This window comes from Canis lupus, chromosome 6, assembly GCF_003254725.2.
Source record: "Canis lupus dingo isolate Sandy chromosome 6, ASM325472v2, whole genome shotgun sequence".
In the NCBI taxonomy this organism is placed as follows: Eukaryota; Metazoa; Chordata; class Mammalia; order Carnivora; family Canidae; genus Canis; species Canis lupus.
In genome coordinates this window covers 13,338,503-13,362,597 of record NC_064248.1, presented here as the reverse complement: position 1 = coordinate 13,362,597, position 24,095 = coordinate 13,338,503, and the positions used below count along the sequence as shown (strand labels likewise).

General features: G+C 40.7%; 1 protein-coding gene across 12 annotated transcripts in view; it reads left to right on the top strand.

Moving 5' to 3' along the window:
- Window positions 1–24,095, top strand: part of SDK1 (sidekick cell adhesion molecule 1) — a 911,663-nt gene that overhangs the window by 530,351 nt on the left and 357,217 nt on the right. For all 12 annotated transcript variants that reach the window (XM_049111183.1, XM_035717437.2, XM_049111182.1 and 9 more), the window contains one exon: window positions 17,643–17,776. In XM_049111183.1, coding sequence (XP_048967140.1) covers window positions 17,643–17,776 — 134 coding nt within the window. The remainder of the gene's footprint in view (window positions 1–17,642; window positions 17,777–24,095) is intronic.

Here is a 24,095-nt window from a genome sequence, read left to right as displayed (position 1 = left end):
TGTTAATTGTGTGTGTGTCATGGTCTCTTTGGAGGCTGTCTGTACAGATGTCAACTTTTTGTCATTTTTGTTCACTTTCATTTGAATGCACTTTTCTATTCTGGAATAATTTTACAGTGATAATGAGAGCTGTAGGAGAGTTTGGCATTCCCTTTTCCCAGCTTTCCCTACTGTTAACATCTTACCTGACTCTGGTGCCTTGATCAAATCTAAGAAATTCACTTCAGTACCATGCTGCTGACTGCACTAGAGGCTCTGTTCAAATTGTCCTAGTTTTTCTCCTCATGCCCTGTTCCTGGTTCAGGTTCCCAGACCCTGCATGGCATCTTGTCCTCATGTCTCTTTGGTTCCCCCCAAACGGTGACACTTTCCTGTCATTTCTTGTCTTTCATGACCTTTACATTCTTGATGAGGAGCACTGGCCAGTTGTTTTATAAAACGTCCCACAATTTGGGCTTATCTAGTGTTTTCTTTTTTTTTTATTTTTTTTTATTTATTTATGATAGTCACAGAGAGAGAGAGAGAGGCAGAGACACAGGCAGAGGGAGAAGCAGGCTCCATGCACCGGGAGCCCGACGTGGGATTCGATCCCAGGTCTCCAGGATCGCGCCCTGGGCCTAAGGCAGGCGCCAAACCGCTGCGCCACCCAGGGATCCCTTATCTAGTGTTTTCTTATATTTAGACTGTATTATAGAAAAGGAGAAAGAATCCCAGAGGGTGAACTTCTCACTTCGGCAATCAGGGCCCATGACACCAGTGCCAGTGATTGCTGCTGACGTCAACCCTGGTCACTTGGTCCAGGTGATGTCAGCTGGGTGCATTCCCTGTAAAGTTCCTGTTTCTTCTTTCCCTTGTTGTGTCCTTGGTCTGGCGACATGCAAGCCACCCACTGGAGAGAATTTGTGAACATAAGTTAAAGACACCACAAACAATAAATATTTGGGGTAGATACTGCGATTATACAAATATCCTGTTTTTCCTTAAAGTTCTGCTCACTAATTTTACCATTCATCAGTGGCTCTTGCCTGCATTAACTATTTCTGTGAATTCCTTGCAGAGGTTTTTCCCATTCTTTCTACCTTTAGTAATCCAAATCCTCCTGTAAGGAAAGTTTATCCTTCCTCCTTCAATCTTCTATTATTTAATCATTATTTATAATAGTATGGGTTTATTGTCATTCTAAAACTTAATAGAATCTTTATTCTTCCTTTAAAAACAATTTGGGGTCTTTTATTACTTTTTCATTCTTCTTACAAACTTAAAAAATATCTTCAATTTTCAGAAAGTTTGACTGGGGTATTCTTTAGAACTTTGTTAAACTTTTCAACTAAATCTGGAAAGAAATTGTATCATTGTAATCCAGTAACTATCTTACCTGAAAATGTGGCACACCTCTCTGTGTCCCTACCTTCTCCTAAGGCCTCTTTTGGCTTTTCCATGAAGGCACAGGACCCTGTTAGATATCATTTATTGTAGGTTGACAGACAAGGCTCCATAATTTCTCTCTACCCTTGCCTGGGTTTACTTGTTCTTCAGGATGATGAATTTGGAGCTTTCTGCTTTCGGTATCTATTTAGCCATTTATTTATCTTACTGACTAGATTGGCTATATCATGGGTACTTGAGTTCATGTTTTTTTCTAACTTTATTCTACACTTTTCTTCTTTCCTTTTCTGGATTAAGCTTTGGTTCCTTGTCTCTATGAGATGGAACAATATACCTTTCCCAGACTGATGTAACTAGTTAGGTTTTTGCACGGGCTTCATTAAAACCTTCAAGTATGTACAATAAAAATCAGATGACTTTGCTTAGATTAAAATGGAGGTGTGGATTTAGCACCGGATCCCCAACCGTTTATGAGCAGGCTTTAGTACGATAGGCTTTTTGTTTTATAGTCTGATGAACTAAAGGGAAGGGAGCGATTCTATTTTCTAATTAAAAATTTTAAAAAATCTTGTCCTGTCACCTCTTAGCCAGTTTGGTATTTGAGTAATGATATACATATCTTTATTCCTATTATTCATTGGTGAAAATGTCCAGCCGCATTGATATGCTCTTAGCTGTGAGTTATCTTTTCTTTTTGTAAAGCAAAGTGCTGCTTCCTCTGCTATCACATAGCAAATGATTCATAAAGGACCACAGTATTCAGAGTTTTCAGTATCACTCCTACACAGCTTATTCCTACATCAAAAGAGGAAAGTCCTTTGTGCCCTTTGAGATATCTTATCCACCTGCAGAGGCATGCTGGAAGCCCAGGTATAACAGCCGGCTGGCTTCGCCTTTCCTTGACTTGTCCCTGTCCCAAGTCTGGGTTCTGGTTAAGCTAATTCCCTTTAATTTTCTCTTCTTGTCAACCCCTTTATTCCTCCTGCCCTAACTGAAATGTCCCAAACTCAGATCTTTGTAGTGAAATGTACATGAAATATAGTTTTTAGCAAATTCCTTTATTTTACTAATACATCCAAGCACAGTTGAACAAGCTATACTAAGCTGAGCGTTTTGGAGCAAAGGAAGACACAAATGGAGATGACAACATAAGATACATCCCTTTTTCATTTAGGGGGCATTCTTGTGTAATTAGCTATTTCATATAACAGTATTTTTTTAAATAGCCAAACGTAATACTTTAACACCATAACTTTTTTAACACCATAACTTTTTCTTCTTCTTCTTCTTCTTTTTTTTTTTTGCATACTTTTTCTTTTTCTTTGTGATAGCTTTAATGAAAACTTTTCTAATATGTCTCTACCTTTCTTTGGAACATAGTGCATATAATTTATTCTTTTTCAATATCACTGCAAGGTTATAATTAAAAGCATAAATTCCTGTTTCATGACCCTGAAAGTCTATAGAATTGTTCAGTTCCTTTTTTTCTTAAATTCATTAACTGGCCTCAGCTGTGCATTTTGCATTCTTGTAATTACGTTTATGTACTTTTTTATATCCACCGTTGATTGTCACTGTGCTGACAGTATCACTGAACCTTTAATCCTTCCTCCTCAGCCCCGGGGGTCTGTCTTCAAACTTGATCAAAGAAGAAATCGGCTTCCCATTGATAAAGTCTGAAAGAATCTGGATGACATGGTGCTCTCACCTCTTTGGCTTCCTTGGACATCCTGTAACGCACCAAGCCTATCCTCTCTTGGGGCCTCTCTGGATCTTCCAAACTTGGTTTCATGTGGCACATCCTGTTTTATTATTCAGTTCTCAAATTCCACCATTTGTCTCTCCTAGGAAACTGCAGTGAGAACTCTGGACCACTGGTATGCTCTAGTAGGGTAAAACAGCTTGTTGGTTTTCATTTCCAAACCATTCTATCCCACAGAATGAGTTAGGACTGTTGCTTCTTTTGCTTTTCTCTGGCATGGTTTTTTGGTTTTGTTTTGTTTTTATTCTGAAATAATTATATATTATATATTCACAGAAAGTTGCAAAAAAATCATCTTTCCTCAGAGAGGCCCCATGTATCTTTCATCCAGTGGTTATATTTTACATAAATACAGTAGAATTTCAAAACTGGAAAATTGGCATTGGTACCATGTGTGTCTCTAGTCCTGTGCTCTGTTATCACATGTGCTGCATATTTGTGTACCCACCACTGCAGTACAGACACAGAGATGCCCCACCTCTTCAGAGATCTCCCAAATGCTGCTTCCTCCCCTACAACATCCTTTACTAGTAACCACTAACCTGTTTTCCATCTCTGTAATTTTGTCATTTCAAGAACAATAATATAAGTGAAGTCATACAGTATGTGACCCTTCAAGATTGGCTTTCTTCACTCATCATAGTGCCTTTGAGATCCATCCAAGCTGCGTATATCAACAGGTAGCTCCGTTTCATTGCTTAAGTAGTGTTCTACAGTGTGGTAGCAAAGTTTGTCTAACTCTTCACCTGTTGTGGGACATTGAGTTGTTTCCAGGTTTGGGCTATTCCAGATAAAGCTGCTGTGAACATTTGCATATATATAGGCTTCTGTGTGAATGTAAATTCTCCTTTTATATGGGATAAATATCCAGGAGTACAATTACTGGGTCAAATGGTAAGTATATGTTTGACTTTTTTAAGAAACTGCCAATTTTCTGGTGTGGCTTTACCATCTTATGTTCTCACCAGCAGCAAATGAAAGATGCAGTTTCTCCACATCACCATTTTTAATTTTAGCTGTTTTAATAGGTCTGTGGTAATAGCTTATCATGGTCTTGATTTGCATTTCCTTAATGGCATCTTTTCATGGGCTCATTTGCCATCCGTCATCCTCTTTAGTGAAATGTCTCTTCATGTCCTTTGCCTGTTTTCTAATTGGATTGCTCTTTTTTCACTGTTGACTTTTGAGAGTTCTTTCTATATTCTAGATATATGTTCTTATATCAGATTTGTGGTTTGCAAATATTTTCTCCCAATCTGTAACATGTCTGTTGCTTTAGAAGATTTTTCTTCCTTTATAGAAGTTTTTATTTTGTTCAAGTCTAGTTTATTGATTTTTTTTTCATTTATGGGTTGTACTTTTGTTGTCACATCTGAGGACTCAGCACCAAGCTATAGGTCTCAAAGATTTTCTCTTGAATTTCTTCTAGAAATTTTATAGTTTTACATTTTACATAGAACTTTTAGATCTATTATGAGTCAATTTTTATAGAAGGTGTATGAGAGTTAAGTTCAGGTTAATTTTTTCCCCCATGAGTGTCCAGTTGCTCTAACACCATTTGTTGCAAAGACTCTTCTTGCTCCATTGAACTGTGTCTTCACCCTGGTGAAAAACCATTTGGACAGACATCTATGAGTATGTTTCTAGGTTCTGTATTCTGTTCCATTGATCTGTGTATCTGTTTATCTACCAATACTATACTGTTTCACAAATTTTAGAAAAATCTTTCATATAGCTACAAAAAAAATGGTTCTGGGAGCTTGATAGGAATCACATCAAATATATATATATGTTTGGAAAAAACCCAATATCTTTGTTGTTTTTCAATTTATGAAATCGGTATGTCTTTCCATTTAGAACTTTGTTTTCTTCCTCCATCGTTTTTGTAGTTTTTCACATATAAGTCCTTGTCATGATTGTCAGATCTTCATGTAAGTATAATTTTAACATCTGTTGAGTGATTGTTAATGATTTTATATTTTTAATTTTTGTTTCCAAATGTTTGTTGCCATTACATGGAAATACAGTTGGTTTTTGTGTGCTTGCTTACCTTATATCCTAAAACCTTCATTTCTGATTTATGATGCTGAAGTCATGCCCTTTTAGGGTCCTGGGAAATTCCTTAGTTGAATCCTGAGTCCTTGAGATGTGACCTAGCTTTTGATGGTTTCCTGCCTGTGTGATACACCATGTTCAAGGCTTATCTTGTACATTTCCTGGCACAGACCCATCACAAACCACTTCTCCACAAAGAACTGGTTTCTTCATGTGGAAATGGCATTCAGAGACCACATCTGGTATCAGGAATTGGAACCATCAGTTTTAACCACTGTGAGAGACTGCATGACTCCACAATTATCTGCTGGAATGTGGTACCTAATTAAACTCCTTGATATTCTCTTACCTATAAGGAAATTCCCTAGTAAGGGTTCAATATTCATTTGTTAGATGAGTGAGTGAGTGAGTGAGTGAGTGAGTGAATGAATGAATGAAACATCTTGTACTAGTCTCTGATGGTGGCAAAATAAAAAAAAAAATATAATATGGCCCATCCAACAAAGAAATTGTCAAAGCAATTCAAGTCACTGCCAGTCTTTCAAAGAAGTCCAGAACTCCTTCAACCACAGAACTTCTTTCCACCTTTCTTCCTCCCAGTGACCTCTCCCCACTGGCCTGGCCTCTTGGCTCTCCCTCTTCCTTTCTGAATTCATTCTAGACTTTGTGTTTCTCTCCTTGGTGTGAATTCACAACACTCTCCCTTCCCTAGACTCTGCTGCTAGCACAAATTGCTTGGTAAGGCCCCGCAGGAAAGGAGGAGAGAGATTGCAGATGCTCTTGATTGAAAGTCTTCTCTCTATATTCACCACAAATAAGTATGTGGATGCCGACCCTTGATCAAAGGAAGCTCTGCATCCGTCCTGCAGTGTGATAGAGGGACACACATTGTAAATATATGCTCAGCACATGTATGTACTTCAAACTTATTTTTTAATACACAAGATGGCCCTGTGAGAAAGGTAAAGATCTCTCATTTCAGCGATAAAGAAACAGAGCCCAGAGAACTGAAGTTTTTAAGGCATTTCTTTGGCTGCTGTAATAAATTTTCACAAACGTAGTGCTTAAAACAACACAGATCTATTTTCCTACCATTCTAGAGGTCAGAAGTCCAAAATGGGTCAGACTAGGCTAACATCATGGTGTTTGGAGGGCTGCATTCCTCTGGAGGGTCTGGGAAAGAATCTGTTACCTTTCCAGCTCTAGAGGCACCTGTGTTCCTGTACTTGTAGCCCCTCATCCATTGTCAAGCAACAGAGTTGTACCTTCAGATCTCTGTCTGGCTCTGACTCTCCTGACTGTTTTTACTTTTGGGGACTCTTGTGATTACTTGGACCTACCCAGACAATCCTGTATCATCTTCCTATATCAGGGTTCTCAAGCACATCTGCAGAGTTCCTCTGCTGTATGAGGTAACATATTTACAGGCTCTGGGGGTTAGCATGTGACCAGCTCTGGGGCCATTATTCTGTAGACTCAGGGAAAGTGCATACACTCTACACTGGGGCTAAGAGTTGGGTCACACCTATTCCTGCCTCTCACCCTGCAAGACTGGCCTCTCCTTCAGGGAATCTCACAGGGCTTTAACTTTGGGTAGCTCTGGCAAAGAATCTGCTGTAGTCTTTCACTCTGTTCAAACCTAGTGCCTGGTTCACGGTGATCATTTTGGGCCAGGGTGTTGGCTGAAAACTGCTTCTGGCATACCTGAAATGCTTGTTGAGAAACGTGGCCAAGGACTGAGAACAAATACATCAGCACCTAACGAACAACAGTGCGGTTCTCCAGGAAGACAAATGGAGGCAATTACATTTTATGTTACCGTGTTATGTTTGTCATGGAAATGAACTGCATGATCATTAACAATGACAGGAAGTGGAGACAGTAGGGAAAAGCAGCTGTTACCCTTTTTTCTATTTTTATCCATTTTCCTCATTTCGTTTTCATGTGGGGTGTCTAGGCACTATGAGTGATACTACCTAAATATGCACACTGACTGTATCTCACAGGTGTATTGTCATGGTTAATAATGTTTTCAATATTCTTAGACTTTCCCAAAATGGTCCTCTTTAAATTATTTATGGCTTTATTTTGCACATATCTCCATTTACCTTGGCAAATCTGAAGTTGCCTGCCTGTTTTCTCATTTTAGATACATCCTAATGTCCAAATCAAATGATTTTATAAAGCTTTTCCTGGGAAAGTCTGAAGTGGGTAGTTCTTGTGAAAAAAGATTGCCTGTCTCCAAAGGAAATGATCACTAATCTTCATAGTCGACCCCAAGCCTCTGATTTCTGCCTCTTGTTAGCAGAAGCAATGGCTGGATCTAGTGGGGAAGGTAATTCCCAACAGAATGATCAAGGAGGCCTGGCTTTCAGGTTCTGCCAGGATAGGAAGGGGAACCCCTCACCTCCAGCTTATATACCACAGAGGCACGGGATTCCTCCATCAAGATATGGCCTGTTGTGGGGCAGTTTTCCTCCTGCTAAGTGTCAATACATGGGACTTTGACAAACCCAGGTGTATCACCAGTTCCATGGCTTCTGCCTCATGCTGGACACTGTCTTAGCTACTGAGGAGACAGATGTGAGTCTGAGAGAAGCAGGGGAGAGAGACAGAGAGGGAGAGGTACACACTCAGGCTGCAACACATTTGAGTGCCGGGACAAAGGATTGTGTCAAATGCTGTTCTGGCCTCATGCCCCAACAGGTCTAGGGATAGGGAAGGCGGCTAGACTCAGGTGAGGGAACTCGAGAGAATTTGGGGTGGGTGGGGTAGAAAGGACTGGGTTAGAGTCTTGATTCCTCCACTTTCTTTGGGAAAGCTTCTTTTCCTCTAATAGCTTCTGTTTTCTGTCTGTAAAATGGGGCTGATGTAGTAGCTTAGCATTTTAGGATTGGGGGCATATGCCAGGCATTGCACTACTCAGCCTTTATGTAATCTTATTGGTTTCTCATGCCAACGCTAAGCAATGGGTGCCTTTGTTATTCCCACCGATAGACAAGCAGCCTGCTCAGTGCCCACAGCCAGGTGGGTGGAGGAGGGCTCTCCTGCAGTGATCCCTCTGTCCACTTCTTGGTGGCAGCCACCAGGTGCTGGGAGAACCAGATGTGGTAATGGGTACGGAGCACTGAGCACCGGGGCCAGGCCCAGAGAACATGCTCAGTAAAGTCTGCATCTTATCATCCTGTGAGGAGGGCAGAGCAGTTTTGTGGAGGAGGCTAGTTGAAAGGGGCTTCTTGCTCCTTCTGTGAAACTATAAGCAGTTCCAGGTAGTAGGACAAATGAGGAGTGGCCAGGGGTCAGTTCTCAAGGAGACACATCTGGAACAAACAGGTTTACCCCTGCTGAAAGGGAGCTCAGAAAAGGCTGTTAGAACTCAGGAAAAAACACCAGTGTCCATCTCCCAGCTATGGCTCATGGTTCTGTTGGATTCACTGATTGGCATCTTTGGAATAACTCCCAGGGCAGGGTAAATAATGCAAGGCCTCCTGGGCCCTTGGCCCAGCTTGTAAAGGGGTGGCGCCTCTCCCAGGGGATACTTTCATTTTGCATTAACAAGGGATGCAGTAATCCTTTCTGAGGGTTTAGTTTAGGAACCCTGGGTTTTAAATACCTCTTGGCCTTATTTATAAATTACTTGCTCTCTGTTGACTGTTTTACCATTTCCCTGCGCCTGTTTGCCAGGCTGTGTGTGTAAGAGCAGAAGGCTCATGGGTCGTATGATGGAGTGTCTGTTTATACACAAATGCCATGGCCTGTACTGGTAGTTTCCAGAAGAAAAAATAGTTAAAAGAAAGTTGGGTATTCTTCTAGATTTATATTCATCTCCATTGCTGACAGAGTTCTGTCCTGGAGCACAAGGCTCTCACCCCATCGTCTGCGGTGTGTGTGTGTTCCAGGAGCACGTGGAGGGGCACCACCACTCAGTTTTACACTGAGTGCCAGCTGTAAAACTCGAGGCATGTGACTCTGCTGTGGCCATGTGTGCTCTGCGGGCACAGCTTTGTCCCTTAGTCATCAAAGACAGTTTAACAAAGAGTAGAACCTCTTTGTAATAATTATGTTCCTTTAAAGAGGGAACTAATGCTGTGACTGACTTGCAAGGGAGAGAACGTTCCAGAAGCAGTCTGTCCCCCAGTGATCTGACAGCCTTCCTTGCTATTGTTTGCTCTTCAAGAAGCTCTCTTTTTCACGGCCGTTACTCCTTGTGCTTGATCCTGTCACGAAGACATGACCCCACACAAGTGCTACCATGTGGAGCCAGGGTCAAGTGCTCTGCCCATTGCCCCTGTTCTGCAGGAGGAAGAAAGCCTCCATGTGCCTTGTTCTGAAGAAAAGGAGATCTGACTTGTCTGGATGCTTGAACTGCCAGCCTCTGCTTTCCTGACACAACCTACGAGGCAGAGATAGCTGAGTGGGGGTGACTGGCAGTCACAGGGGCTGCAGGGGAACTGCACATGCCCTGCAGGGGCCTCCACTTGCTTGGCAGTTCCCCATCCCGCATGCCATCAGTTCAGGCAAGAGTATCTCACTTGGCCGTGGCTCGTTTAATTCTGGGCTGACGTATGTATTGTTTTTATTATGCTATATATAAAGTGAACTTAGTTCAGATTTGTCCGCTATTTGGAGAGGATCTCAGAAGAGCCCCCTCTGGGGAGGGCTTCACTGGGGCCTATCCAGGTGCCATATATCTTTCTGCCGTCTTTTTTAATGGTTTCTGGTTTGAGTGGATTTTACAGTCTGGGTAAGTTCCAATGTTTAAGGACCTGACTACACATTCTACACATTTTGTTGAATCTTGTTTCTTTTTCTAAATGTTTTGTTTTAGCAGGAAATAAAAACAAAACTAAACAAAAAAGTGGCTGGGAATTTTTATGACTAAACTTCAACTCTGTTTGAAGCTTCCTCATTCAACTTCATTCTCCTGCACGTGACCATGCCAGAATTTGGGCATGACCTCTTATTTGTGCCCAGAGCTGGGACCACTAACTAAAATAACACAAGGCCCTGGATAGAGTATAAATTGATTAAAATGCTTTTTAAAAGTAGCCAGAAAAAAATAAAAAGCAAAATAAAATGAGTGAACTCTGAAAACTAAATAAGTAAAAGTATCTAGAAATTTTAAGAAACACTGCTGTATAAATAAATATGTTTCTCCTGGGTGAAAATCCCCGATGGAATACCCCATCAGTTGTATCAGGTTACCCTGAAATTTCTCTGTTTCTTTCCCATCTCTCCTGTTGTCCGGTATCTTTCCAACAGGAAAAGGATCGATTCTGTTTATGACACATCAATATGTGTTTAGAAGAGGCCAGGGATTTCCTAGCATTAAAGTCTTGTATCGTAGGTATTGCAGTTGGAGTGGTAGGTGGGTGGAAATACCTGCAAATGTAGCTTTTCTGGGCCTCTTTGCCAGAGCATTACTCTGTCTCCAGTGCACATGACTTTAGGGAGTAGCAGCTTCGGATGATTTTATGACGTTAATCTGGTAATTCAGTGACTTGGCCATATTTGCAGGGTAGTCTGTTCACTAAAACTCTAAAAAGTATTTGATACTAGCCCTAGAAGGAGGATGTATTCCTATTGACTGCATGTATTATTTGACGACCTGCCATCCATATGCATCCCACCTGCCATCCATATGCATCCCACCTGCATTCAGACCCGGCAAACATTGAGCGAAAGACCTAGTGTCAGTCCCACTCAGGTGACTGCCTGATTTGCACTTCACGAGGATCCTTTTGATATGAGTACTGTCACCCCTGTTTCACAGATGACCAAACCAAGTAGTGAGCCTGAAGGAACAAAGCAGAGCCAGACCTGATTCCAGGCCTGTTGATTCATCCAGGTCACACTTGCACATTTCAAGGACCTTTCTTTATCATTCCAGAGTATTGTGATTACTTCCGCCTAGGTTTACTTGTGGACTTACTGCCTATCACCTGTAATCATCTTGTCTTGGTAGAAACAGAGGATGTCTTCTCTGTAGACCACTTAAGATTTTAATTTGAAGGCAGGCCATGTTTTACCTCAGGCCTCCAGGAGCTGGTCTTGGAGAAGATGAATGAGCTCTGAGCTCTGGTGTCCCTTCTGCTTTTATTCAGAGACAGATACTGTGCACTCAGGAGGGTGTCCTTCTTTCCTTCTCTTTATGGCTCACTGAAGTTCCCTCTCTGCCACAGCTAGGCCAGCTGACCCTGATGCTCACCCAGTGCTGTGCTCCTAGTGAGCAGTCTGGGAGGCCCCAGTCCAGGCCCACAGTTTGGGGGAAAGTTGGATGCATTGTCCTTTGGGACAGTACAGATAAGAGCCCTTAACCAGAGCTTCAGGTGGAAGGTGAAACATGTGGGGAGGAGGCTCAACTGAGGTGAGGATGGTACTTCATTCCATGTCACCTCCAGAAACAGCCCTCCTATTCCTGAACTAGAACATGCATTCTGGGGTAGGAAACCTGCCTATCTTTCTGTATGGCATCTCATCTGCATTTTATTTTTTAAGCAGCTGTCACCAGGAAGATAGATGTGGTCAGACCTCCACATTTTCAGCTGCCTCTTTGGCTTCTCTACTCCTTTAGAATTCTATAAAATATATATCTGAGACTTCGGAGATCTACCATTTTCTTTTTCTGTCTTTTGGATGTGTTCTTCCCATTGAGCCACCTCCCTGTGTTCAGTAGTTGTATTCCCCAGTTACCTTCCCTGGACAGGGCCACGCATCGTACAGGTGCTCCATGCAGACTCACTAAATGGTTGGATTACTCCTTTCCTTGCCTGCATATTGGCACCAAGATGGAGTTGCAAGCTCAAAAATGAGCAGTCAGAGAAAAAATGTGAATATGAATAAAAGGTGCATGTTTTCTTCTTTCTATTCATTTAACATGCATATATTGGTTACATATTGTTTATCAGTCTCTGTGCTTAAATGCTAGGGGGCAACTGTGTCTAAGGCAGAACATGTGTGTATTGAATATGCTTCAGATCCAAATGGTTTTAAGGGAATTACCATCTTAGAAGTCGTATCCTATAATGTATCCCCACTTGTATCTCTAATTTAGAGTTGACAGCTAACGTAGAATAGAATGTTAGTTTGAAGAATTTATATAAATTTAATTATATTTCCTCATATACTTTCCCTAATGAAATTAACTATACATGCTTTAGAAAAGAGGCCCTGCATGTACTAAATTGAAATGTTTGGCAAGACATGGACCACGATGGTAACTCTGCTGGTGGAAAGCTTGAATGACCCCTCCTTGTCTCTGCATCTTCCCATTCTTAAGGGAAAGTCCATGAAGTGTTCGTATTACTTCTTATAGTTTATAAAAACACTGAATCTAAGCTCCATGGGACATGGGCATTGTGTACATGGTTCAGGCTTATATGCCTTCCACTCTGAGTTAGGCCTGGGGACTCACATCTGATTAAATAATGAGTACAATTATTTGGTTCTCTTCCCATGGCAATCCGGATGAACATCTATCCTTACCTTCTTTCCTGGTCACAGGCAGCTGTGAGGAGAGGTGTAAGCTGTTTTCATCAACTACCAGGCTGGTGCTTCCATAATTAATATGTGAGTGCCACAGGTTGGAAAGTCAGTGTTCTTTGTGGCATTGAGAATGTGATATCCCCTGGACATTGGCAGGTGTGGCAGGAAGCTCACTTGTAGACACGCCCACTGCTTGCACCCCCACCGGCTCCATACATCAAGTGTGTAAGCCCTTGGACCTAGACACCCAGGGGCATTTCCCCTCATGGGTGATCTTGACCAGAGCTGATGGTCAAAGACCCCAGGGATCTCCTCTGAGGTTTTAACTTTACCAAAATAGAGAATTCTTACTTTGTCAACTGCCTCAAGAAAATCAAGTGCAGAGCTGAAAGCACCTGGAATGTGCCCTTTCAAATGAGTCATCTTCTGAACCATCCATGTGCTTACCATCAGCAGTAAGCAACCCTTCCATGTGTTCTCATGAATCCAGCGCTCTGCTTTTCCAAGCTCAGGTCCATCTTAGCCATAGTGCACTGAGCTTTTAAATCTCTGTGCTATTTTTTTTATTACTATCCCACAGAACTGGAAGTTAGAAGGTTTCATTTTGAAATGTAGAATTAAGATGGGGAAGACTAAGGAAATAATTTTATGTAAAACCATATATACATTTATTTTAACAATGTGAAAATAAAAGAAAAATCTCTCTGGCTTAATGTTATAATTTTCCTGTAAAGTCAATGTGAAGTTTTAAATTAGTACTTTGGAATTATGTAATAAAAAAGCCAAGTAGTCTGCATCATGGGCAAAGTATTTTTTTAAAGATTTTATTTATTTATTCATGAGAGACATACACAGAGAGAGAGGCAGAGACATAGGCAGAGAGAAGCAGGCTCCATGCAGGGAGCCTGATGTGGGACTTGATCCAGGCTTAACTGCTGAACCACCCAGGCATCCATTGGGCAAAATATTAAACACATGCCCTTGCATTCATTTTGAAAGTTGTTCTTCTGTAACAAAAGTGATTTATTGCGGAAAAATGTTTTAAAATACAGAGATCAAAAGAAAACAAGTTATAATCTTACCACTCAAAGTTAACTGCTGTTACCATCTTATATATACACATATAGAGAAATATACACAGAAGATTATTTTCTGTGCACTGAGGACACACTCTTCTTTTTTTGAACCCCAGATGGATGCTATTGCATATGCTGTTTTCCATCTGTATCAGGATTCATATGACTTCCAGAAACAGAAACCCCTATTTAAACAAGTTTAAACGTGAGTGAAGTACATCATCTCACGAAACAGGAAGCCCAGAGATAGGATGGGCTGCAGTATGGTTGGTTCATTAACTCAGGTTCTCAAGATGAAGGACCTAGGGACTTTGTTTTCTCTCTCTCCGGCCACCAGCATCATCAACTTCATGTTAAGGCTGTTTCCTTCCAGGCCATACAATTGCCACTATGAACACCCAGACAGCATGCTTCCTTATTCACATGTGGTAGAGGGAGAAAAAGCCTGATCCCCCAACCAAGGAATAAAAATCCTACCCTTTCATCTGGTGGGACTCACTTAGGTGTGGGTACCTAAGTGCAATGATAGTCACCAGATACTTGCCATGGACCAGCTGGTTCAAGCCTGGTTTCCTCTTGTCAGTCGTGGCAAGAGGGAAGGGATTACCATGATTGGTTTAGACTGGTTAGGGTTAATTCTTTAAATCACATTACTACTATAAAATGAAGATATGGAATAAATGTCAGAAGTCAGCGCCCACCTCAGTAGCCTGAGGGCTACTTTTTTTGATGAATGGATAAAGAAGATGTGGTTTATGTATACAATGGAATATTACTCAGCTATTAGAAATGACAAATACCCACCATTTGCTTCAACATGGATGGAACTGGAGGGTATTATGCTGAGTGAAGTAAGTCAATTGGAGAAGGACAAACATTATATGTTCTCATTCATTTGGGGAATATAAATAATAGTGAAAGGGAATATAAGGGAAGGGGGAAGAAATGTGTGGGAAATATCAGAAAGGGAGACAGAACGTAAAGACTGCTAACTCTGGGAAACGAACTAGGGGTGTTGGAAGGGGAGGAGGGCGGGGGGTGGGAGTGAATGGGTGACGGGCACTGGGGGTTATTCTGTATGTTAGTAAATTGAACACCAATAAAAAAAATAAATAAATAAAAAAAAAAAATAAATAAAATATTTATTTATTCATGAGAGACACAGAGAGAGAAAGAGGCAGAGACACAGGCAGAGGGAGAAGCAGGCTCCATGCAGGGACTCCCCATCGGGGGAGTCGATCCCTGGACTCCAAGATCACACCCTGGGCCAAAGGCAGGTGCTAAACTGCCGAGCCACCCAGGGATCCCAACATTTCCACATAATATTTTTTGGACCACATGTAAGAGTAACGCTAAAGGATCATTTAGCTTACTTTCATATCATCACCTTCAGGCTATTATCTAATTTGCTCTGACTCTCAAAATTCTCTCTTCCGGCTTTTGCCTACACATTGCCTTCCTCAGCATTGCAACGGTGGCTGCCGGCTGCCAAATGTGGGACAGCACATTTCCGGCCTGGCCTCCAGCAGGGGTGAGGGCTCTCCCCCAGGCGTGCTTCTCCCCTTTGTCCAACCGGGCAGCTTGAGTCCCATGCCAATTCCTCATGTCTTAGATGGCACCGGTACCTGTACTGGCCTCTGATGACCAAAATCCAAACCTGGTGTTGGGAGTAGGCCAGCTTCCTCACGTATGTGGTGGTGGGCAAGGTGTGAACACAGCAGATTCAGTTTGTGAGGGAGGACTCAGAGAACCAATGCATGGTACCCACTTCAGTGTCTTTAAAAATTGCTCTTCTCTTAAGCATTATAACAATTATCTGAATTATCTGAAATTAAGATGAATGTCCTTAGATTGTTTAATTTTCATTTTAAACTCAGTTTCTTTTGTGGAAGTGTTCTGTTCAGAAAGAGCTGGATAGGAAGAAAGAAAAAAGTCTTCCTGGGAACTGATCCTCATTAATCTAATGTTCTGGAAAGCTTTGGCATTTTTGTGCTGTCTTTTTTGGCATAGACAAGTTTTTCTTTATAAATTTTGACTTAAGATGGTCTAGAAATTAAAACCTAGAAGAAAAAAATGAGCTTAAAGATACAAATTATAATGGATGTAAACTTTAATATTTTTATTCCTTATGTACTTTATATTTTCAGTACCCTTGAGACAATGTCATAAATAATACAGAGAATTAATAGGCATTTTTGGAGAATAATTCTGAGAAATAATAGGCATATTTGAAATTACAATGGCGAAAATCAGATGTTAGGGAAAAAAGTTATGACATACTCAGTTTTTTAAATTGTACTATTAAATGTATAACTTCGTGTGTAATAAATATTCATATTTAATTTTAGGTGCCAGAGTAACATATACTAAAATAAAATGGAACCATTTCTACAGTTCTATAAAGGAATCTATAAAAGAGTCATAAATAATTATAGTAAAACTTCTTTGAGGTATTTTTATGGGACTGAAAATTGAAAACTTGTTAATAGGGAAATTATCCTAAGTGGGAGGAGATAAGTTAGTAAGAGACCTCAAACTGCAGTATATCCTATGGGAACCCTGAATAAGCAGTAACTTTGTAAAATAATCTCGTATAATGCATAAAAGTCGTGAATGTCTGAAGAAGCTTTCCAGAAGGTATCAGGAAGAAAAAGATGATTATCATAGAAAGATTCCCCATGACAGGTCACACAGTTTGCATGTTTTTTATGTTACCAGAACAGAGATCTTATCTGAATTTGGAAGGGCTATGACTATCTAGGATTTAAAATGAACAAAGAAACGTATTCCCTGTAAAGTAACAGCCTGTGGGTAGCAAAGCAATTCAGTCTGGATCCCAGGTACTTCTGGCGTTTGAATAAGAGCAGGGCCTACATGGCACGTGGGTGCTCAGAATGTATTTTACCTGCAATGCCCAGACTGCCCTTTGTATCGTTTTGTTTTCTTTTAACAAATTATGCAAATTTTAGCAAGAGCAAAAGACAGTAGGACACATATTTTCATTAAAAGCTGCTTAGGTTTATGGAAGTTGTATCTTTGTTATTTTTTCCTCCTCCTCTTTTAAATAAGTCATCTGGTGAGTCTCTGTGTGATCTGCCTGGCAGAGCAGCAGTCCACATGTGGGAAGGCAGGTCCTCCCTCCGGTATTGTCACCTTGCTATGTTACCTTGAACAAATGACCTGTCTGAACCTCAGTTTTCTCATTTCTAAAGAGAAGGTAGTGGGTCAAATGTGTCTCCAAGATTCCTTTCTGCAGTAGAATTAGGGTATACGAGAAGGTCTCAGTGATGATGGACTAGACTGTTTGCACCTCCGGAATGTGAGGAGGTGGCCCAGATGGAAAATCAAATCGAAGGGGTCAACACCATGCCCACTGGCAACTTTTCTTCTACCCACTAGTCGAGAAATAGAGGTATAGAGGCTCTAATGAGGCACCTTAGGAGGTGGAAGAAATTGCTCCCATTCCAGGTTTGGGGTAGTGCAGTCCTCCACCTGAGAGGTTTGTGACCCTTGTGTGATCACACAGCCCTGCTTGAAAGCAAAAGACTAGCTCTTCTGGAATGTCTTCTAACTTGTTACAAAGTCCCAGAGGAAGCTCTGTGTTTTAACAAACCTTGGATACATATGTTCCAAAATGTTGTCTTCCTCATAACAACAAAGGGTCAGAGGGCTCAGAGGCTCCCCACAGGAGTGTGAACCCCGGGGCAGAGAAGGCTTAGCCACCGCCATCTTTCTGAGGTCCGCCCATACGTTCGCTTTTGTCCTTCCAGATCTTTTTATAAACCCTGGACATTTCTTTCTTGGCTTACTAAATTAATTTGCCTTACAAACCAGAAGTTCTATGGAGTGCCTTTGACACTGTCTCTTGTCTGACACAGAGCCATCACGCTGGAAAATCAACTGGTGATCCTTGCTACGACAGCGGGGGACACCGGGGCTTACTATGCACAGGCCGTCAATGAGCGAAATGGAGAGAACAAGACCAGCCCACTCATTCACTTGAGCATCGCGAGTGAGTTTTGAAATTCCAAATGATAATTCTGAAAGCAATAAAATCTTGATTTAATTAATATATGTCTCATGGGGCATTTTGCAATAAATCTCTAAGATAGTGGCTATGGTTTAACATTGATCCAGTGTCAATAGTTGCTTTCTTTGAAGTGCTATGCAGAAAATGTGGGCACAACAGATAATTCCTACTGCAAGATCCTGTTAGTTTGGGGGATTTAAAAAAATTATTTTTGCTTTTACACACTGCTATTGCATATTGTTTTTGATAACAAAAAACCTTGATTCATAAGGAATTTTATCTGTGAACTTTGAAACTAAACACAGGTTATGTTTAATTTAAAAATAAAATCTTTGAGAAAATATATATATTGTGTTAAAATTAGCAGTATTTTTTTTTTTAAGAGAGAGAGAGAGAGAATGCAGGTGGGGGTAGTGGGAAAGGGAGAAGGAAACAGGGAATCTTAAGCAGGCTCCACACCCAGTGCAGAGCCTGACACAGGGCCTGATCTCATGACCCTGAGATCATGACCTGAGCCTAAATCAAGAGTCAGTTGCTTAAAGGAATGCACCACCCAGGTACCCGAAATTAGCAGTATTTCTTAATTATAATCTACTGACCATTTTTTCTACCTGACTTAACTGAATCATGATGAGAATACACACCAATTACAGTTACACTTTCAGTTTATTTAAGGAAATTTTAGTTTGAGGAAACTTAGTTTAAACATTTGGACTTTGAAAGGAGGCTCTAAAATTCTACCAGAGTTGATTGCTGGAGAAGGGGGAAGTGTCCAGAAACAAAAACTCTGAGCTAAAAGAGATGAAAGCAAGCACTTCACAGGGCAGGTAACCAGCTGTTGGCAGAGTGATGTTTCATGGGATGAAATGCTGTGACTCTGTGCCTGAGAACACACAGCTGGGAAATGGTTGTAAATTTCAAAATTTGATGATCACATAAAACAAGGGGGAATTAAATGAGTTTATCTGTCTCATAGTAGATGTCATCTTTTTAAGAAGCACCTCAAAGGAATGGCTTTCCCCTCAAGTGGTTTGAAAAGTTTCATGTGGTACTTCAGATAGGATCCTAGTGGCTGCTCCTCATACTCCCTGAGGGATAGTTGCGTGAAGCCAAGCAGGACTGACTAGGTGAATGTCCGTAGCAAACATGGGGCAGGAGACCCCGGGATTCATTGAGTGCTTTCACATGCCTGTCACCTCCCTGGTAAATGCTCCTGGGTGGCCATCATCCTTCCGTCAGCATCTCCATTCCTAGGAGTTGAATCCTGATCTCCAGACCACAGACAGGGTGTGGATTGGGCTGTCACCATAGAGTTAGGTGCATTGACTGGGTGTGGGGTTCACAAACTACAGGCCATGATGTGCTGCTATTTAAAGGACCCTCTGAATCAAGAATCATAATAGAAATAAATGTGACTTATCAAGACTATTGATAATAAAGGATGGAAATTATATTATCAAATTGATTATTTTAGTGATTTCTGAGTTTTACAATTAGAGCCATTTATTGTTTAGAAAATTAATTAGGCACTCAATTGTGATATACATACCAGTATAATAATTGACCATATTGGTAGAATTCTAGGTCAGAAGCAAGGAAATTGGTCTGAGCCTGTTGGAAGATGGGGAAAAAATTCCTCAAGTAGCCTGGTTAACACGATGCTAACATCACAGAGTTGTGAAATCATCTGTACCTGTGCTTTCCTACATGCCTCTTCTAGAAAGGCCAGTAGGAAATAAAACTAATACAGTGAATTTGCAAGTTGCCATCCTAATGCAGTACCGGGGCGTTAGATAATTGGAATATGTAAATTCTTTTTCAATAACTTCAGATTCTACTCCAACCAAGAAGAATATTGGAAACAGCTTATAAATATTATAATTAACTGTCTTGCATTTTGTTCCCTTGTATATATTTATCTTTTCATTGGCACCAGGTAAAATGTTTAGAAGGTGAGATATAAAAAGATTGATGATGTGGATGGACTTATTTTAAATCTTGGGAGAAAACCTGCATACTGTTTCCTTATATATTCTTTGCTTTTTATTGGGACCAACTAACATGTGAAGAGTCAGAAGGTTGAGGAAACAGCCTTATTTTGATTTTTCAGGATAACATTCTGTTGACATATTGGATTTAGCTAAAAGTTAAATGGTACTCAATTATGCATTTTCTCACTAAAAATTCTATTTTGAAACCTCTAAAGATCAGAAATATTGATAAATCTGCAGAAGCTGCCAGAATTGTATGTGTAAGGATTGTTCCTTTCTGGACTGCATCAAATGCTATCAGCAACAGTACCTGTACTCAGGACCACCACCAGTACTAGATGGGGCTGGAGAGGGGCAGAGGTACAACACCTCTAAGTTTACCGTGAGATTAGGTATCCTCAGGACCTGTTCATGCTGGTAGTAGGATATAGGATATGCTGCAGACTTAGACAACTTGTTTTTTATTTGTTTGTTTGTTTGTTTGTTTTTCTGAGGTAGGCTTTGTTAAAAACACCAAACAAGATTGATGAAATTTCTGAAAAACTTGCCAGCCAGCATTTCTGAAGAATCAAAAGATATTATAGCCAATTATCATTTAACAAAGATAAATTTTCCTCAGCATCAAGGAACTTTAGTGAATATGATTGAGGTGATAAGGTACTGGAAATTAAATTCCTAGTGGATCATACCATAATTAATTTAAAATTAGAGAGCACCAGGGAGCCCCACCTCTTGTTTCCTGTCATAATAATAAAGCTGCTCCTCCTGCAGGGACAGCAGTCCAAGTGAATAGCTCCCAGGGGCCAGCCTTGTCTCAAAGCCTCTATGTGGGGGAAAAAAAAAAAAAAAGCATCTATGTGAGTGACGCCCTAACACCCAGCTAACAGGAGGAAATCGTGTATCTTCCCAAACAACAGTGGACCTGAGAGTTCAGAACCTCACCACCTTCTCAGTTGCTCAAGGTTTTGATTACACTTCAAGCTTATGGAAAGCAAAAGATAGAGAGGATTCAGATAAAAATAAATAAATGTTTAAGAAAGCTTGACAATTACAAGGGAAATGCAGCCCCTTCCCTGTGCTACCTGCTGTTCTCTGAATGTTTAGTTGATGGCATTATTATCTCTTTACATTTCTTCCCCTTTTGTGTGGCTAAGAAGATAAATTGCAGCATGTTCTGCACAGATATTTCCTGTCCAGGAGAGGCCATCTCCAAACTATCCATTCTCCTGCTCCCCAGTGAAAGCTTGCTGCCATCTCAGGGTAGATTCACTTTGAAGTTTTAATGTGACGTGAAGCCAGCAGATGTTAAGGACATAGGTGGGACTGTTGAAACGTCCTGCATGAATTTTTCATAGCTGGCTCCTGCAGCTCAGGTGCGTGCTAGAAAAAGAATGGGCTGAACTCACCGGAGAGTAGACGTTTCTATTCTGAGGTCAGACCCAGGCAAGCTTTATAAACCTGTCAACCTGCTTTTGGTTTTCACTTTGAAGATTTTACATTGAGTTAACTTTTGTGAATCAGATCTTCTGAACTGAATTAATATGTGAATAAGTGTTTCTTCTTAAAATCAGAAAAAAAGAGTACAGTCAGGAGATGAGAGGAATTCTGATGATGATTAGTCTGTCATTGTGTAAATGCCACTGTGCACACCTTGACACATCACCAGTTCTGACCCAATGTGCAAGATGTACAGTGTAATAAGAGCCTCTGGTGGGGAGGAGGATTGAAAAGGAAGCGGTACCTGTCTCCTTCCTGTGTTTCACCTTTCATTTTAATGCCTCCTCTTCAAACAACATCAGCAGATAGGATATCATTTCAGCTGATCCTCCCTTAGGCTGACAAACCCTTGCTTTTCATATTGAAGACCACTTAACATTCTTTTGTCCTCTATAATGCTAATTTAACTGCAGACCTCATATATGTTTAGTAGTTGAAAGTGGATTCCTGAGAATAATGTCCAGGAACCATCCTCTGAGAGAACCACCCTGTAAAACATGGCTTTTGTGTGCCCAGATAAAATTCTCTCTTATTTTCTTTGTGCCTTAAATATTTCAGGGAGAAAGGGGCAAGGCAGATGCCTTTCAAGTGTACTCTGACATGAGTTGGATTCCCAAAGCAATAGGAACAATTTGAAATATTACTGGAAACCTATCTAGAGACAGTGTCCATAGCACAAATAATCAATTTAGCTTTATACATTACATGGAACTTTACTGTCAGAATTTTCAAAAACATAAACAGGAAATGTACTTTACGGTAGAGAAATGAGTTAATCATTTGGGATGCATTGAACCTTCTAAGTGGGGTGTGTAATGAAGCATAAGCCATGCTCCAGTCCTGGCATCCTGGAGCTGATCATGAGCAGAATTGAGCATAGGCTATGATCTCTAAAGCAATTCTATAGGCCCTCCATCAGTAAATAAGTCTTGAGCATTCACCCCTAACATATGCATGCTCAGTTGTTTATAAATTCTAAGCACATAACTATCATACAAAAGAGGTAAAGGTGAAATAAATGGTATCTTAAGTATCTTGCTAATCATGACCATCTTATTAATCTCAAAAAAAAATAAGTTATTTTACCAGCAGAAGTGGGTTTATTCAGGAATAACAGAGAATTGCAATTCAGGACAGGCAAACTATGGCAAAACCTTAGGCAAGTCCAAGAAACAAAAGAGGAACATTGTTTTTGGAGAATATGGAGGAAATTGCATCAGAGTGTAAACAAAAGTCTATGGGAGAAAAGCAAGAGTTCATAGTGGTGACCATTCCTGATTGGCTGAGTTGCAGGGATGGTTGATTTCTTTTTTGTTTTGTTTCATTGTTTAAAGATTATTTAGGAGAGAGAATAAATGAGGGAGGGACAGAGGGAGAGGGAGAGACAGTATCCCAAGCAGACTCTCCACAGGCAAAGAGCATGACTCGGGCCTCTATGTCATGATGCTGAGATCACAACCTGAGCTAAAACCACGAGTCAGATGCTCAACCAACTGAGCCACCCAGGCACAGGGTGGTTGACTTCTTGCAGGAGATACATTGCACATCTCTCCCTGTTGGGCTCTGTAGTTCTTTCTTGTTGACCATTCTTCTCTTGGCTCTATAATTGACAGTTCCTCCTGTCATTGATGTCAAGTGGTAAGCTCCCCCTTCCCACCCTCCCCTTCTAGCCTCCTGAGCCCACTTTAGTGAGGTTCCCCTTAATTAATTTCCAGATATATTCTATTTTTAGTTGATGTCTCATGGCACAATAGACACTTTGTGAGTAGAAATCCGTATTTTCTGTGGTCTTCCTAATGATGTTTAGTTTTTGGATGAATTTTTGTGATACCTGTTTGAGGAGAACTATTTATCTGGCATCGTTGCTGAGGAGGAGCCCGCACATGACATAAGCCCTGGTGCTGCCATTTGTTATCTTCATTTGTGCTCAGAGTAACTCAGGTCTGTGCTTCTTCCCAGGGGCACTTATATCCAACGATCTGTTCTGTGAGAGTTAGTTTAGTTAAAACCAAATATATTTGTCCCTTGAGGAACACAGGTTTGAACTGCACAAGTCAACTCATACACACATTTTTTCCAATAAATATGGCATAGTTCTACAAATATGGTATAGTTCTACAAATGTATTTTCTCTTCCCAGTGATTTTCTTTTCTTTTTTTTTTAAGATTTTATTTATTTATTCATGAGAGACACAGAGAGAGTGAGAGGCAGAGACACAGGCAGAGAGAGAAGCAGGCTGCATGCAGGGAGCCTGATGTGGGACTCAGTCCTGGGACTCCAGAATCATGTCCTGGGCCAAAGGCAGGCGCTAAACTGCTGAGCCACCCAGGGATCCCCCTCCAATGATTTTCTTAATAACATTTTCTTCTTTGGCTTACTTCATTGTAAGACTACAGCATCATATATATGTGTGTGTGTGTGTGTGTGTGTGTGTGTGTGTGTGTTTTGTATGTTTTATATATATAAAACATACAAAACATATATTAGTTGACCATTATGTAATTGGCAACAGTAGGCTATTAGTAGTAAAGTTTTGGAGAAGTTATCCACAGATTTTCGACTGTGTGGGGTGTCAGCAACCCAAACCCCCATATTGTTCAAGGGTCCAGTATACACAAGTACACCTACTCATTGGTGAGTTCTGAGAGAAGACAGATACACAAAGGCATCCTGTCCACCTTCTTGAAAGTGAGCATTTTTAGCTCTTCCCTTGAGATAACGTGCATTACAGTGTATGACATGGGGCCATCCCACTGGGAGACCTGATCTGCATAATAAATGGCATTATTATTAAAGATCGGTTTTCTTCTTA